A 17856-nucleotide genomic window follows, 5' to 3' on the forward strand; every position below is an offset into this window, starting at 1 on the left:
GCCCTCCTCTGGACACGTTCAAGCATCTCAACGTTCTTCCTTGAAATAAGGGGGCCAGAACTGGACACAACAGTCAAGGTGCAGCCTCACCAGGGCCAAGTACAGGGGCAGAATGACCTCCCTGCTCCTGCTGGCCTCCATTCCTGATCCAGGACAGGTGCCATTGGCCTTCCTGGCTACCAGGGCACCCTGCTGGCTCATGTTAAGTTGGCTATTGACCAGGTCCTCTTTCTACCTGGGCACTGTCCAGCCACTCTGGCAACTTGCAGTGCTGCAGGTTGTTGTGGACAAAGTTCAGGACTCGGCACTTGGACTTACTAAACTTTATCTTATTGGATTCTGCCTACCTATCCAACCATTCCAGGTCTGTCTGCAGAGCCCTCCTACCCTCCAGCAGGTCAACACATGCTCCAAGCTTGGTGTCATCTGCAAATTTACTGATGGTAGACTCAATCCCCATGTTCAGATCATCAATGAAGAGATTAAATAGGACTGGGCCCAACACTGATCCCTGGGGGACACCACTAGTGACTGGCTGCCAGCTGGATGTAGCACCATCCCCACCACACTTTGGGCCTGGCCTCCAGCCAGTTCTTAACCCAACAAAGAATGCTCCTATCCAAGCTGTGGGCTGCAGCTTACCCAGGAGTATGCCGTGGGAGACAGCATCAAAGGCTTTGCCAAAGTCCAGGCAGACACATCCACAGTCCTCCCTGCATCCTCCAGGCGGGTCACCTGGTCATAAAAGATCAGGTTGGTCAGGCAGGACCTGCTCCTCCTAAACCCACACTGGCTGGGTCTGATCCCCCAGTCATCCTGTATGTGCTGGGTGATAGCACCCAAGATGATCTGTTCCATAATCATACTGGGCACTGATGACAGGCCTGGAGTTTCCCAGATCCTTCTTTCAGCCCTTCTTGTGGATGGGCATAATCTCTTCAGGGATGCCGTAAATTCCTTCAGGCACAGGAAGGAGCCCAGTGACAGAGGGGAGGAATGCCAGGAGGCTTCAGAGCAGTAGATCTCCCCAGAGAAACAAGCACCACTTTGGAATTCTACCTTCCATAAAGGGGGAGGCAGAAGGCTTTTTCTTCTGGCCATCCCTTCAAGTCATTAGGTTTGCAGGAGGGCTGAAGTGTCAGGAAACATGGGCATCTCCAGGAGCTTGATGCAGGCTTGGAGCAGCAGGAAGGAAGGTCCTTGCAGCTTTCTATTTACATCTCACTGCCCTGCTGCTAGCATGGTCTGCCTGACAAATCTTGCAGGTCTCCAGAAGCATTGAAAGATCGTGCAGTTTATGGTCTCATGGTTCCCATGCTGTTCCTGCACTAGATCGCGGGATGCCTCCAATGAGATTGGATTGCTGGTGGAACTGTTGTGCCACCAGGTTTCCCAAGAGGACCAATGGATATCGAATGTGATAACAGATTGCTCCGCAGCCCTTGCATTGTTTACGTCAGAAATAAGTTTTATTTCTTTCCAAACCAAAATACTACTTGCAGCCATGAAAACTCCACTGCACTCCCCACCCCCAAACTCCCAAACATAATTGACTATTCCAGCCTTGTCAAACTTCACAACAATACATTTCAGTGGGAGGGGAAATTTTTACATGTGGTACATGATAGAATTTATCTCTGCCCTGCAGTTCTAGTTAGCCAAGGAAGATAATTATAGTTGTATATTAGCCCTAATTCAGTGAGATATTTTCAATGTTGTCTTTAAAATATATAATTCCTAGTTATATAGAATATATATTCCTAGTTAGACTTAGAAACTACAGAAAAGGTACAAGGGGCTGCACTCTGCTCAGTCTCCCCAAACTGCGGACTACAGTCAAAAACTAGGAACTTCAAATAAATAATCTGAACATCCCTAAGCCTTTGTCTCTACAAGGCAAGGAAATTCAAGGTCCTAATACTAATGTGGAACCACATAATTGTGCATATGGTCTTCTGACATTAAGATGAGTATTTGTCACAAAATCTATTTATACAGGTGCATGAAACACATGGCTTGGAAGGATGCTGCAGCAGCAGGACCTGCCACAACCAGGAACCTCTTGCATTCATCCAACAGCTTCAACAAATGGTCCAGAAGCCTCTCAAAGATAAACAATTTCATCCAAAACAACTGCACAAAAACTATTCAAGATCCAACATGTCTCCTGAGGTCAGGTCACAAGCAAGAGGCACCATCAGCAGGGCAAAGAATGGAGGACAGTGCTTTGGCCCTGGCTCTCCCCTCTTGCCTTTTTTTTTTGGTACACAGTAGGTCATCTCTGAGGGAATTTTGGTTTATTCTGTTGTTCGGGCCACTTTTCTTTTTGAAATGTTTTCTTCGGAATGATCAAGTTTTACCTTTATTTCCATGGGGTCATCCTCACTATCTACAGGGAGAAATAAAGAAGGATTAAAGTTTGCAAAGTCTTCTCTGACTTCAGTAAGGTGAAGATACAAAGTATTGGGAAATGCTTCTGTTCATAGGCAACAAGAATCATGGAATCCCAGGATGGACTGGGTTGGAAGGGGCCTTAAAACTCATTTCATTCCACCCTGTGCCATGGGGCAGGGACACCTTCCAGATTGCTCCAAGTGTCATCCAACTACCTAGCCCTTACTCTATTCCAACATCTGTGCACCTGTATAAGCTGGTATTCATACTGAGATGGGTGTTGGGATAATGCTTGGAGTCAGGGACTCAAAATTTTGGCTCTACCTATCTCCAGCAACACTGCCAACATTAAGTCCCTGGTACCACAGGATTGCTGGAAGAACTGCCAGCATACAGTGGTTATATCTGTACTATTCCAGTGTGTGACCTCTTGGACATATTAATTCATTCCAGGGTTTAGAACACTTAGTACCCTCAGATCAGAGCAATGAAGGAAGGAATAATTAAGATGCCCCTCAGCTGCTGCATGTTAGGTTTCTATAATATAGAGAGGCTACTGTGGCCCACTATTAAATAGAAAGGTATTGTCACTTAAATTCCATTATGGAGCCAGGCTGGGAGAGCTGGAAATGTTCAGCCTGGAGAAGAGAAGGCTCCAGGGACACCTGAGACCCTTTCTAAAGGGGCACTAGTGTGGAGGCTCCTAAGGGCTATGCGGAGGGAGCAACGCTCCAGGCACTCCCATGGAGGGAGCCTAACCCTTGAGTTTTTCTATCCAAGTTGTTTAGCCCTGTACTGTTTGAAGTTTACTTCCTGATATGTTGGTTACTTTACCCCTGATTGGTTGTTGTGTTTTCTCCTCAATTCTGTACCCTGATTGGTCCGGTTTGGATCCTTTCCCCTATTGGTTAACTTTTCAATCCGCGCCCTTATTGGATAGTTTTTCAATCCGCATCCCTATTGGTTGGTTTAGCAAACCCCACCCCCTAAATTATCAATAAAAAACGGGCTCTCCGGACGTTTGGGTCATTCTTCGGAGAGTCGGAGAGGAAAAAAGAAGGCTCCTGGAGAAGACCCCCGGCTCCTGTGATCTCTCCCGCGCCACCTGGGTCACCCCTGCCTAGAAGACAGCTGCATCAGCAGCTGCAGCCTGGGTAGAGCTGACAGGCTTGATCGCTGCGGCGATCTCACAAAAAGAGCTGATCACTCTATAGGCGTGCCTGTGCCGCCTGAGCTGAGGCCGTCTCCCCGTGGGCGACTCACTTGGGAAGGTCGCGGCACACAGACCATCCCAGCTAGGGAACTGGGCGGGCGGCGACACACCAGGAGAGCTGGAGAGGGACATGGGACAAGGGCCTGGAGGAACAGGACAAGAGGGAATGGCTTCCCATTGCCAGAGGACAGAGTTAGGTGGGATATTAGGTGGGACAAAATTCTTCGCTGTGAGGGTGTTGAGGCCCTGACACAGGCTGCCCAGAAAAGCTGTTGCTGCCCCATGCTTGGAAGTGTCCAAGGCCAGGTTGGCCGGGGCTTGGAGCAATCTGGGATAGTGGAAGGTGTCGCTGCCCATGGCAGGGGGTGGAACTGGATGGGCTTTAGTATCCCTTCCCACCCAAACCAGGCTGAGATTTCATGTTTTACTGTGAAGGATTCCTCTGAACTCAGCACAGGCCCTGGGATTTCAATTTTAAGAGCACAGGTGCCATAAGTGACACATATGTGCGACCTACTTAATTATTTACTTCAGGCTCAGCAGAGTTTGAGTATTTTAGCCTTACCTGATGACTACCTATCAATCCCTATGGTTTGTTATCCATAGGGTTAAGTAATGCAGAAAACCATGCAAACCATTACCAAAAAAGGTAAATTTCTTGGAACAACTCACCTCTCCAGAGCTTTGTGCTCAGTGAGAATCTCAGTCACTGCTATGGCATAGGGCAGACCATGGTACCAAGGACAAACAAGAATGTTCTTGTTTACAAGAGGCATGGGCAGAGCTGCAGAGATTTCTACACCTTGCAGACATACCCAGCCAGCCTGGGGCTGGAGAGTCAGGGCAGGTGGAGAAGATCTGGTTTGGGGAAGGCATTTCTGCAGCAGGCAGGAGGATGCTCCAAGGGAAGAGAGAAGGAAGAAAAGGCTCACATTCTTGTTCTCACACTTGGGATAGCGTTTTAACAGTAAACAGAAGATCTGCGCATAATGTTGGTATCCAGAGAGGAAAAGCATCCTGGAAAAGCACGCAAAGCCAAGCCCCAGCGGCCTTGGGTTTCTGGGGACAGCCTGTGTGTCACAGCACAGGGAACATGGGTGCTGCAGCACCTCTCACCTCTCGTGAGCTGGGCTGTTCTGTGCTGCTCCTCTCTGACTTGTTTCATCAACTGCAGGTTGTGGTCACTGGCTTCCTTGTGGTTCACCATGGGAAAGGGGTAATCCTGACCTGGGCAATGTGGAGACGCAGCTTTTACCATACTCAGCAAAGGCATTTTCCCTGGATTTGAAATACTTCCAGCTGTTCTTAAATGGAAGTGCCTAATCCTCTCCATCAAAGAGAAGAGACATAAGAGCCTTCAAACATGTGTTAGGGCAGGAGTTAAAGCACAAGATGTTCTGATACTATTTAAAGTAGCCAAGCATCCAAGATGGATAAATTCAAAGGCAAAAGCGTGGAGTGATCCAAGAGTGTTAGAACAAAGTTGAGGCAAAAATATGTACTGTGAAATAAGATTCCAATAAAAAAACATTAATGGAGAAGGAACAGAAAGAAGGCTTTTGGATTCATCCATTTTCAAAAGATAAATAGCTTATGTTGTCAGTGTGATGCTCCCATCTCATATACATTTATTTTGGATAGTTAGCAGCAATCCTTAGCAAGGAATGTGAATTAATTACCTATGATACATCCTGCTTGCTTCTGCTCATCTTCAGATGCTGTCCAGGGCTCATAGATGTACTTGGAGGGAAAGTTCTTTAGTATAGGCAAGTATTTCCTACAAAACAGGGATAAAAGGGGAGTTTAAAATCCTGCAGGCAAATATTCATACATTCAGAGAAGTGTAAACCAACCTGTGCCATGTTAATATTGATATTACAATCTGTGGGAAAGTTCTGATTCACTCTCCACAAAAAAATTTGGTTTATGTTCTCAAACCTCCACAGGTGATATCTTCCAAAAGTTAACTTTACAGTAGAATAAATGGGGTGATTTAAACAGTACTTCAGTTTTTATTTCCTCCAAGATAGATTTCTAACATTTTCACTGACATTTCATCCTAAACATTAGTAAATTTAAAAAACAAAATAATTTTTAAAAATTCTTGCAGAATGGCAAAGTTGTACCTCAGCACATGTTTCTCCTTGGCAATACCAAAATCTAGACAGGATAGGAGGAAGAGATGTGTGGAAACATGAGCTGTTTACTCAACATTAACCGTTAGCCCAGGAAACCCCACAGTGCTTTAAGAGAGCACATTATGGAGAGACAACAAAATGAAGCAAAGAGGACTCAGAGTGGAAAATAAAACCTATGTGTATGCAACTAAAGGATGGCAGGGTTAGATGGGATATTGGGATATTCCTCCTTGTGAGGGTGGTGAGGCCCTGGCACAGGTTGCCCAGAGAAGCTGTGGTTGCCCTATCCTTGGAATTGTCCAAGGTCAGGCCTAGAGAAACCTTAGGACAGCTGAAGGTGTCCCTGCCCATGACAGGGAGTAGAACTGGGTACGGTTTAAGAACTCCTTCAAGCACATCCCAGAATTCTATGAAAAGCAAGAAATAAAGTGCATACCAGAGCAGGGAAGCTGTGGGAAGTTCTAGTCAAATTCTTTAGAAAGAAGAGCCAGCGTGGTGATCGAACATGGTGCTGGAGGCAACAAGTGCTCACGAATGCAAGCCCTGCTCAGCCACCACTTGGAACAACAGGTATATCTCTGCTTCTCCATGCCTCAGTTTCCTCATGTGTTCAACAAAACCATTGCTATGAGCCCTGTTTAACAGGTGTGCGTTTCAAACTGATCTAGTTCATCAGCTGTAGAAGCATCTGCAGGGAGAGGGTTCTCTGGAGACCTGAGACGCTCTTGGAATATGTGGTTTGGTCGTGGGTAAAAAAGGGCCTTGCCTTCAGCCACCAGCCTCGGCTGAAGGGATGCCCCAAAGAGAGAGAGGGAGGGGCAAGAGAGCGGGGGCGAGAGGGGGCAGGAGGGGGCGAGGTCTTTATTACAATGCATTATATCTCTTTTTGTGTTGAATATTCTAATTTACAGTAACCAACCGTTGCGAGATACAAATTCTACCGAATTTACATACAGCCTGTGAAAACTGCTATATTACCATATCACTCTATATTCTAATACTCTAAAGGCTACTTTCTTATCTACCTTTTCCCTGATACCTTAGCGGGGCTACTCCCTTGTGCCCCTTGGTGTCCCTTTGTTTGCTATTACTCAACCCATGCCTACATCTCAAAGCTAGCTTTCATTTCTATTTCACTCACAGGTTTTATATTTTTAGAATCTCTTGCAAGCAATCATATCTGTAAACTCTTCCTGTCTCATCCTTCCCAACAATCAGCTATTGCTGTCAGAGGAGCTTGGGAAGCTTTCACGGAGACAGTGGAGTGAGGTGTCCCCTGACCTGATGTAATCACCCCGGGGGTCTGTCCGCTTCCCGAAATGGACAGGGCAGAAGATCCGTGTGTACTGGTGGAAGAAGGCACTGGCTGACAGCCACATCCAGTTCCCAGCATTGATGCTATAGTCAGCATCTATGAGCAGCTCTTCAAACACCTGCACATCAGGGATGGGAAGAGAGAAACACTCCTGAAATGGCTACATTGCAAAAACTGGACAAAACCGGGCTGGGAGGTGAAGGGTGGGGGTTGCTGCTGGGAAGCACAGCACTATGGGGCCTGGGCTGCCTCCTCATAGGCACACCAGGAATGTTCTCCACACACAGAAGGAAGACAGAGCAACCCAAAAACTCTGTGTTTGGGACCTGCTACAGACTGAACATGTCTCCACCAGTATTCTTGTTATCCGAAAATCATGAGGATTTGGGAAAGGGCTGTGCAGGGTTTCTCAGGGCCAGGTAGAATAGAGGAAAATAAAAGCCAGCAGTGAACCTTCATTCCCTCTTCCCAGCTGATCCAAAGGTGCCCCCGTGTCAGGAAGCAGGCGACAGCATGTCGAGCCAGGTGATGGATCCAACCTTCCTGGCGCAGCTGGGTCATAATGGCATCGATCCATGGGAACCCTGTCTGTGCCTGCAGCAGAACAGGAACATCAGCCCTCCGCTTATACACTGCTTTCACAGATGGTTTGGGTGGGAAGGGACATCCAGTTCCACCTCCTGCCGTGGACACAGATACCTTCCACTATCCCAGCTTGCTCCAAGCCCTGGCCAGCCTCGCCTTGGACACTTCCAGGCATGGTGCAGCCACAGCTTCTCTGTGCCAGGGCCTCAACATCCTCACAGGGAAGAATTTTGTCCCACCCAACATCCCATCTAGCCCTGCCCTTTCATCAGTTGGAAGCCATTCCCCCTTATCCTGTGACTCCATCCCTTTTCCAAAGTCCCTCTTCAGCTCTCCTGGAGCCCCTTTAGGCACTGGAAGGGTCTCTAAGGTCTCCTTAGAGCCTTCTCTTCTCTAGGCTGAACATTCCCAGCTCTCACAGCCTGTCACACCATTGCAAGACCCCCTCAAACCACCAGCAGGGATCGATCAAGGGAAGAGGAAAGCTCCAAGCTCCAATGCAGCTGCTGTGGCAATGCACCTCATTACCGTTTTCCATTTGTGGAGCCTCTCTGCATCCTTATACCAGCAGATCTGGAGGCAGATGGGGTTCCCAGTCATCTGAGTGAAGTTAGGGGTTGCTGATGCTACTGTATAGAAGAATTCTCTCCACAGCAGCTGCCCTTGGAGTGACACTGGTGGCAGAGCATGGTGCTTTGCCTGCAAAAGACACAAAATGACAGCTTCAGCTCATACACAGCATTGCAGCCTCACTCATTCTGTGATTGTCAAGCCTATAAAAAAAAGATTAATCTGGCTACAACACAGGTTTCAAGGCACTTTAGCGTTCAAGTCAAGGAGATCAAAGATCTGAGGCAATACTGTATAGCCCAAAGCAAAGTCAAACTGGCAGAGCTCAGTGTTACATCAAACATTTTCCATCTGCCTTCCAAAACAGTGTCAACATTGGGATTTCTTACACTAAGGATGTATTTATTAACATGTTAACTGAATTCAGGTGGCTCAGCCATGTCTCAAAGATAATCTTAAGACAAAGGTAAAGAAGGACCTTGGTTTTCTTGAGTTGGTTTCAAGCTCACTATCTCTTAAGAATCAAACAAGATTTCAGAAAGTGGTTTTGGTTTATGCTACAATTAAAACTTGTCTAAGACAAAACCAGTTGATTTCCAGAAACAAAACTGCATAGACCAATCAAAAACTTCCCTTCACCACCAGACAAAAAAAATCCTTGAATTTTAGGAAGGTTTTCCTCGGCTTCCATGCTGATCCCAGGTCTGATTGCTCCCTATTCTTAGAACCACAGTTTGGGTTCTATGTGGCTGTAAAGCCCATTTCACTCCACCCTCTGCCATGGGCAGTGACACCTTTCACTGTCCCAGGTTGCTTCAAGCCCTGGCCAACCTGGTCTTGGACACTTCCAGGCATGGGGCAGCCACAGCTGCTCTGGGCACCCTGTGCCAGGGCCTCACCACTCTCACAGGGAAGAATTTCTTCCCAACATTTAATCCCAACCTGCCTTTTTTCAGTTTGAAGCCATTCTCCCTTGTCCTGTCACTACAATTCCTGATGAAAATAAGAATTTCGAATATGAATATCCTGTTTCTAAAACTTAATTGAGAAGAGCTGCAGACATTCACAGGTGTTTCACACAACATGAAGCCACTCCACAGATTCCATGGGACACTGTGAGAAGGCATTTACAAAGCAGCATTTTTTGATACACCAGGTCTCTACCAAGATGATCCAAGTGTTAAATCCAGCCTCCCATACCACACATCACAGTTTTGGATTTACTTACTTAGGACCAAGTATTTTCTTACCTGAGCATAAATGTTTGACAACCTATAAAAAAATGCCCGAACTGACAGACAGCCCATACTGAAATATGGGCTCAGGCCCGTGGTGCTTGGAAGCAGCGAATTTGGGATTGTTCTTGGTTTAGTAAAACTTGTCACCCAGCCCTGAAACAAAACCAGAAATTTGGGTTCAGGCAGCACAAGACGACACATGTCCAGTAATACAGAGAGAAAAGCTCTGGGAACTGGCTTCACTATCACAGGGGCTTGTTTGATACTGTGCCGGAAAAACACTCCCACTCCCCAGAAATCAAGGAGAACAAAACCCAAGCCCAAGCTGCCACCCTTCTCCAAGCCAAGCTGGATACTGGTCTCAGCCCACTTGTGTCCCATCAGGGCTGACCTGGTCAGTTAAATGTTGCTCCAGGCGTTGCAGCCCCTCAGTCTCCCCTCCTCTCCACGGGGAAAGGCTCTCTGGGGAAATCTTCAAATCCACAGGAAGAGGCACCCTGTAATACTCAGCTAGGTCCGGGTCAGGGGCTCTACATCTCCTGAGGTGAGAGAGAAAACTCTTTGAGAGGAGCAACAGGAGCCAGGAGAAGGAGGCAGCCCCTGTCCATGGCACACACCAAGCCTCCTCTATCTCAGTTCCACCGGAGCACAGGGAATGATAGCGAAAAATCCCAGGCTGTACTCTCCTGGGGGACAAGAATTCATCTTCCAATTGCTCCAGGGAATTCTAGCCTGAAATGGGAGAAGAGGAACAGTCCTACCAAGTTACAGTGCTCAGAGCAGTTAGCGGCACCCACATCTCAGACCCCTTTTAGTTCCCATGCCCTACACAAGGTTTAGAAACAGCTCCTCTCCGGCTGCTCCCAGCTGTCACAACCAACCCTAGGAGGGAACCAAGAGCGTCCTCAGACCCTAAATCAAATTACAGTGCTGCCTCCAAAGGCCACTCCAGCTCCTGTGTCCCTGAGGAGAGGTCACTGTGGAGAGATTTCACAGGATCCCAGACTGGTTTGACTTGGAAGGGACCTTAAAAGCCGATTTCACTCCACCCTCTGCCATGGGCAGCGACACCTTCCACTATCCCAGCTTGCTCCGAACCCCAGCCAACCTGGCCTTGGACACTTCCAGGCATGGGGCAGCCAGAGCTTTTCTGGGAAACCTGTGCCAGGGCCTCACCACCCTCACAGGGAAGAATTTTGTCCCAACATCTAATCCAAATCTTCTCTCTTTCAGTTTCATAGGGAAGGAGGCAGATCAGCTTCCTGGGCAACCCCCGCGCTCTTTCCTAACCAAGGTGGGGACTCCCCTCACAGCCCCCCCCACATCTCCTCAGCCTCAGTTGCTGAGGCTTCCCAAGGCCTCTGCCCCCCATATGGCTGGAAAAGCATAAGCTTGGTTTTTCTTCCCCCCTGTAAAACACAAATGAAGAGGCCCAAGGAAGTGTTCGTGGCACAGAGATTTCTCACAACCCACAAATGAACTCAGACATCAACAGATCCTTGTACTTACCTGGACAAACCTGAGCTCAGCCCTTCTGCAGACACCTAGAGAGATGGGGCTAGTGCAACTCTCAGAGCACTGATATCACTCAGGCCTGCTGGGAAGCATGTGAACCACTTATCTCCCACTAGCATTAATTTTAAAAGCCCAAACAAGCAAATTAAGCAAGAAAGGGAAAAAAAACAGTGCTATAAAAAACCATAGGAACTTATATATCCCAGTACATACATAAGTCTTGCCATAAGACTGTCTGAGGACAACTCAGGAATTAACAGACCTCCCCCAAGATGGGAAGATCCAAGCCTGGGTTGGTGGCACTGAACTGAGGCCATGCAGGAGGAATCTGACATTGAATCCCAAGTACTTGCAGTCCCATTCCAGCTCTCTCCTGCCCCAGTCTTACCTGCCTTTGGATCACTAACCTCTCCTCATGCAGAGCTAAACACAAGATGTCCCTGACTCAGCTTCTTCTCAAGTGCTGGGAGACACAAGCTCTCCCTCTTTCCCATATAGCGGAGAGGAGGAGAGATTTAAAGCCAGGAGGGAACAGTAGGATTATTCCACTGAACTTCATGTGTAAAACAAACTACAGTGGTTCATCCAATTCCTGTCCAAAATCTTGAGAGGAATGTAGAGCCTGCTTTTGAGTAAATTCCCCAGGCGTTCTTCTATAGGAGTTTGACATCTCTTAAAAGCTTTTCTCAAGGTGCCTTGCAAAAGCTTAAGACTTTTATGGAATCACAGAATCATTAAAGTTGGAAAAGACCTTTGAATCACTGAATCCAAGCATTATTTTGTGAGGTGTCTCATATGGTGGGAAATCTGCTGCACAAATATCTAAAGAGATGGGTATCAGACCATTCCACCATCTGCTCACCCCTCCCAATAAGTGTCACATCCCCTGCATATAGAATCAATAACCCACCATGCACAGAAATAAAACAAGGAAACATCTAAAATGCCTCATTATCATTTGGCCCTGGCTCTTCTCTTGGGCAGAAAAAGAGGACCAGCAACTCCCACTCACTGGCTGTACTTACTGGAAGTCTTCAGCTGTGAGGTTTCGGACAGGCACCTCAGGGTCACCAAGCAGAGACAGAATGTGAAGGAACCTCTTGTAAGTTAATGGGGGACTCCCGCCATTTAGGTCCAAAATCCTTAAAAAAAACAAGATATCTTTTCACACAACAGAAACCAAGGAAGAAGCTGGGGCTGCCAGTGGACAGGAAGGTGACGTCACAGGCTATAACTCCATTAGTGCAACTGAACGTGGAAATTGCAGATTTTACAAGTAAATCCCCCTGGGTGAATGTACATCTAGCCCAAGAGCAGTTTCTCAGGACGTAAGACAACAAAACTGGGATCAGGATTCCAGCCATGGCTTCACCTGCACAGCCACACACAGCCAGGACACACACAGCAAGGTGTGGCATGCCTTTGGTGTAACAAAAAACAGGCTCACAGCAGTAAATAACTGTCCTCTCTGAGCAATCACCTATGCAAACAGCTTGAATTCAAGACAGCAAGTTACACATATCCATTCATTTACATAATTTAGGGATTTTGCATAACTGGAATGTTAGGGCTGGTTTAGTTATTACTGCTTTCCTTCTTAGTAATTTCAATATCTTCAGTCATTCTGCACTGAGTAGCAGCTTGAATCTAAGTGTATTCAGACACCAGTGAAAGTTGATTTGAAAGATTTTGAAAAAGCTGTCACCAAAAACTCTTTACTATATTTAATAGAACTTTTGCAAGTCCTACTACATTTGTTAGAGAATTTCTTCCACTCTGTTTAAGAGTAAGTTTTTAGGTGAATTAAACTGCCCAAAAGGAAGAAGTTAATCAGCTCTTTAGGCTGAAATCCTAAGACCTGTGCACAATCTCTTCTGTTCCTTCCAAGAGAGTAACACACAAAGTTTCTCCAGCAAGCAGCACCACATTCACCTCAGACAGTCCAATTTTCTCCAAAGGAAAAACCAAGACACTTGGCCTTCTCTCTTCTAAAATGACCTCCCTGGAAGCACTTGTGGGCTTGGGGCAGTCACGTACCGCTGGGTATCGTACAGGCTGTGGCCCACCAGGGAGAGCACCTCAAAGCCCAACTCTGCCCCCAGGCGCTGGATGTTGGCCTCCATCTCCTTGTAAAATGGCTCCATCTCTGCATCCAGCGTCACTTGCGTGATATTCCACTTCTGGATGTGATCCCTAAGAACGGTCTCATACTCCCCTTGAATAACCAGCAAGCAAGAGCCCAGCCGGGCCAAGTTTTTGTGGAGATCCTCAAGAGACTGGAGTAGGAAGTGCCAGCGCAGGGCCCCGATGTGCATGGACGAGGTCAGGAATGCTCTGTCCAGGATGTACACAGGATACAGGGCCTCTGAAGACTCCAGGGCAGCCAGCAGCACTGGGTTATCGTGGAGCCGAAGCTCCTTCCGGAAAAGGTGAATGGTGCGATGCAGCATCCTGGCTGCAGGAGGAAGGGAACCCTTGGCTTTCAGGATACCAAATTCCTATAAAGAATAAGGTAAATTAACAATTAGAAAGAGAGCTCCAAAAAAAGTCTTCTTCAGTTTTTACCACAAACTTCTTGCTTTGCTAAGTTTTCATGAGAGAGAAATGCAGGAACAAGACCACACCTCTCCTCTGGCCCCACTGCTCAGCAGCAGGATCACTACCCAGCTCCACAGAGAATGGTCTCTGCCCCACACGAGTCACTAAAATCCTTAAATTAAATCTCTCAATGAAACTTCATCCCAATAACATTCACCAGAAAGAAGGAATCAAATCAGATAGAGCTGCCATAGCTTCATTTAGTAGACGAACACTTTTTAACCCCAGAGATGTAGCTGTCAGCCAACCCTCTGGAAGTCATCAGCTGATTTCAAGGAGGTCCACAGGAGCAATCAGCTCATCAGAGATCCAGTACAATACTCCCTCTGTCAGGCAATTTTAGTAGGAGACATCTACATTTATGGATTTCACAGAATCCCAGACTGGTTTGGGTGGGAAGGGACATTAAAGCCCATCCAGTTCCACCTCCTGCCATGAGCAGCGACACCTTCCACCATTCCAGGTTGCTCCAAGCCCCAGCCAACCTTTCCCTGGACACTTCCAGGCATGGGGCAGCCACAGCTTTTCTGGGCAACCTGTGCCAAGGCCTCACCACCCTCACAGGGAAGAATTTCTTCCAACATCCCATCTCACCCTGCCCTCTGGCAGTTTGAAGCCATTCTTCCTTCTCCAAAGTCTCTCTCTAGATCTCTTGGAATCCCTTTAGGCACTGGAAGGGGCTCTGAGGCTTCTTTTCTTCTCTAGGCTGGAGACCCCCAGATCTCCCCGCCTGCCTCCAGAGCAGAGCTGGGCATGATAATAACACAAAATTACTTGATTCATACATTTATTCTTCTTTGAACCACTTCAGCTGAATTCAGAGGGTTGGGAGGAGTGCTGACCTTGGGTCTTAGGCTGAAGTGCCTCAGGGTACAGTTTGGAAAGCAGCTCCCAAACTCTGGCTGCCCTGTTCTGGACAATGGACTCAGCAGATGCTCAGAAGCAAAGGACAAGCCCAGCTGCCACCTTGTGTCTGCACGGGGCCCAGCAGCACCTCCTAAACTTGCTTTCCCGTGTAAAATTGGGAAAGCTCAATGCCCACCTCCTCAGGTGTGTCCCCACCTGCTGCTAATTTCAAGATTTATTCCCAGAGGAAAATTAAGAGATTAGGGATTAGCAAAGAAAAACAATCCCTGATCCAGCTCAGCTTTTCCAGCCAAACAGCTCCACTCATCCCCTCACCAATGGCTGTACCAGGTGACTCAGCCCTTGTCCCTGCTCAACCCACAGCAGCTTTTCCATAAATCTGATTTGCTCTGTTCTCAAACACGTGCACCAGCAACACCCAGACAGACCCACTTTGTCACAACCCCCCAGGTAAGGCCCCAAACTCACGAGCACGGGGTGCAGCCCAGTGCAGGACTGGGCTATGTGGGGTGCTCTGCCCTGCGCACCAGCTCAGCACCGCCCTGCACCCACTTCCTGGGAGAACCGGAAAAACAAGGTAATTCCTGCTGCTCAGGGGAGGTACCAGCTGGCATTTTTGGGTACTAAACCATGCAAAGTGTGCTATAAGAGTCTCCGGCACGCTATGCACCAGCTAGCCTCAGTGAGGGACTGCCTCAGTCAGCGGCTCCAAGGTCCCCACAGCCTTTGGCGCTGTCCTCAGCCCTGTGGCCCCACATGGTCTGCAGGGTCACCCCAATCCCAGGGCCCTGCAGCATCATGATGCCTGTGGGATCACACTCACCTTGTGCCTCTTGGTCTCACATACCTGGGACTGCTCTGAGCCCAGTGCCCCACACAACCCATGGGATGGCCCCAAGATATGTCCCCAGGCTGGGACCCATCCTTATCTCATTCCATCTCTTCCAGGGATGGCATCCCTGCAGGAGCAGTGGGAGAGTAGGATCACACCACAACAGGGACTGGGCACAGGGCAGGTGGGCCCCAGGCCAGGGCCTGAGTAGGCTGTAGGGTCTGGACAGCAGACTACAGCAGCTCTAGGGATCCCACTAAAGAGGACTGGTAGAATCAGAGCTGGGGGGACAAGGATTTTATTAAAAGAGGCTGGGAGAAGCAGAGGCTGAAGCTACTGTAGAGGGAGGGAGCCTAGAGCCAAAGAGGTGTCAAAGCTGGGTGAGGAGCTGGGATTCCCTACTGGGTGGGAAGGAATGGGGAGGAGGATCACTTGTGGCCATGGGTAGTGTCAAAAAGGAACTGCACTCTCAGACACTCCTGTCATGTCACTTGGAAAGGAAAGATGCTCTGGGATGCATGTGCAAGATGGCAGAGCAGGTGCTGTCATTGACATCATGTTGGGATTTATCCACTGTTACTTTTCCACCCCTCCATGAATCAGTGACTCAAGTATGTTCACCCAGCAAGGCTGGGCTGACTCCCTGCCACATCCAGATCACATCTGTTCCCCAAAAATCAACCAGGTAGAAAATACACCTCACACTGGATTCATCCCTGCACTTTGGGACAGGTATACAAGACAGAAAGCAGAGAAAACCAGGCCTTACCTTGAGGGTTGCACAGCTGGCACTCCAGAGTCTTTACAACACATAACCCGAAAAAGAGGAGGTCACACAATCACTGATTGCAGCTCTACTGCTGCTGAGCATTTCTCTCCGCAGGCAGGAATGTGCTGGAGGGATGCAAGGGCTGTTGGCGGCGCAATCCAAAACTGTGCTGCTCCTGTTCCTACAGGCATCCAGAAAGGAGTTGCCCAGGTTTAAACACCCCTAAATACCATGAATACCTGCACTGAGGTGGATTCTGCATCAAAGACAGTCTAAGCCACCCGAGCTTATGCGCTAACTCCCAAGAGAGAAGGAAGAGGATTGCAGGCAGCTCCTCTCTGGTCTCACTGGCCCTTGGAGCTGGCAGAGCCAGTTGGAGCAGGGACAGACCAAGGCCTAGGAACTGAGAAGAGAAATTTTTAAGTTTTCTTCTGTGGAGCAATCTCCATTGTCAAATGCTCCTTGACTATATCCTGGCTGCTTCAGAAGTAACAGTGAAACAGATAGACACAGTATCAGACACCTGGAGAGGGCAGCCTCACACCTACTCTCTGAAACCACAGTCTGGGCTTGAGAAGTGGAATAATTATCACCATTTAGTTGTTTAATGTTATCCTTATTTGACAGGCTTGAGAACGATTCCTAACTGGGATCTAAGAAGGAATTTTTTTGCATAAATCTGGTTCCATAATCACATTCTCCATACGGAGCCAGACCTGAGGTGACTGTTGATTCCAACCTCTAGGTTCTTTCCTCTGCTTGAATACTTATGTTTTAAATACAGTACTGGATACAGCTTTGATGTATGAAAATGGAATATTGAGTCAGAGAAGGAAGTAAGTCCCAAACCCATCCAAGTGTAGGGGGTTGACTGGGGGCCCTCCTGCAGCGGGTCGAGAGCCACCTCCCAGAGCCTCTACCCGTGGGGGACGGGGCAGAGGGAAGGTGGAGGAGACGAGCTGAGGTTCCAGGACGCCCTGCCCACGCCCCTCAGACGGGCGGGGAAGTGGCGAGGAGGGAACGGGGAAGGGAAGGGAACGGGAACGCAGCAGCTGGGGCGAACGGGCCAGCCTGGCCCCGCACCTCCTCCCTGGGGGCCTTCCTGAGCCTGCCTTCACCTCCTTCCCCAGGGCCTGTGGTGGCGGCGGGCGTGGCGCCGGCTCTTCGCCCCACGGGGCCGGTTACATGCCGACCGGGACGGGTGGGTTACGTAAGGACGGCTCCCAGCGGGGCCCTGCCCGCGGTCAGCGCAGGTTTAACAGGACTCAGAGTGGGAGGGCCCCAGGGCTGGAGCATCCTAGAGCCGGGCACCCCAGAAGGACGGAGCGAGATCCTCGAGCGGCTCCGTTCCCGCCTCCCCATCACAACCGCAGGCCACGCCCCCCGCGCTCGTCCTATAAAGAGGCGGGGCTTGGGCTCCCGCCCGCAGCGCTCACTCAATAGCAGCGCCCCAATTCAATTGAGGGGGTGGGGCTGAGTGCTGAGCCAGCTCAACCATCGCGCTGACCGCTGGTGGGGAGGCTGCGTGCCCGCCCGGTGCCCGCCCGTTGCCCGCCCGGTGCCCGCCCGGTGCCCGCCCGGTGCCCGCCCGGTGCCCGCCCGGCGGGCCGTTGCCAGGTGATAGCGGAAGTCCGGTCCCCGCCGCGCGCCTCCTCTCGGGTCTGGGCGGCGGGAGCCTGAGGGTTGGTCATTTTGTGGGGAGCGTTAATTAGTTTAGAGTGAGAAGGTAATTATTGAGCAGAGAAGGTGGAGGCCGTTCCAAAGGGACTGTCTAAAGGCTCTCGGAGGGGTGATGCTATGGGTGGCCGTTCCCGTCCTTGGA

The 17856-nt window shown here is 49.0% G+C and overlaps 2 protein-coding genes across 4 annotated transcripts in view; one reads left to right on the forward strand and one right to left on the reverse strand.

Annotated features, from left to right (window-relative positions):
• Positions 1-17856, forward strand: part of UBE2T (ubiquitin conjugating enzyme E2 T) — a 176915-nt gene that overhangs the window by 154329 nt on the left and 4730 nt on the right. Inside the window, exon 1 of one of the 3 annotated variants that reach the window (XM_066335697.1) lies at positions 17644-17663. The exons of 1 other annotated variant lie outside the window; for it this stretch is intronic. The gene's annotated coding sequence lies outside the window, so the exon portion shown is untranslated. Of the gene's footprint in view, positions 1-17643; positions 17761-17856 lie in introns of those variants that run through there. One more of the 3 variants, XM_066335696.1, reaches the window with a different exon arrangement.
• Positions 1778-16083, reverse strand: LOC136371736 (cryptochrome-1-like). The gene is made up of 11 exons (XM_066336013.1): positions 16035-16083; positions 13006-13466; positions 11994-12110; positions 9845-9992; positions 9466-9606; positions 8174-8344; positions 7514-7654; positions 7027-7178; positions 5287-5384; positions 4724-4834; positions 1778-2389 (listed from the first exon to the last, which is right to left on the reverse strand). The coding sequence occupies exons 2-11, from the start codon at positions 13416-13418 to the stop codon at positions 2298-2300; spliced, it is 1584 nt and encodes a 527-aa protein (XP_066192110.1). The 5' UTR covers positions 13419-13466; positions 16035-16083; the 3' UTR covers positions 1778-2297.

Source organism: Sylvia atricapilla, chromosome 25 (assembly GCF_009819655.1).
Source record: "Sylvia atricapilla isolate bSylAtr1 chromosome 25, bSylAtr1.pri, whole genome shotgun sequence".
In the NCBI taxonomy this organism is placed as follows: Eukaryota; Metazoa; Chordata; class Aves; order Passeriformes; family Sylviidae; genus Sylvia; species Sylvia atricapilla.

Coding starts and splice junctions, on each gene's coding strand:
- LOC136371736 (XM_066336013.1), bottom strand. CDS start 13,418: ATGCTGCATCGCACCATTCACCTTTTCCGGAAGGAGCTTCGGCTCCAC. Junction 5,385..7,026: donor CCCCGGGGTGATTACATCAG/GTCAGGGGACAC, acceptor CCTGTTTTGTAG/GAAATACTTGCCTATACTAA. Junction 2,390..4,723: donor AACAGCCCAGCTCACGAGAG/GTGAGAGGTGCT, acceptor TTCTCCCTGTAG/ATAGTGAGGATGACCCCATG.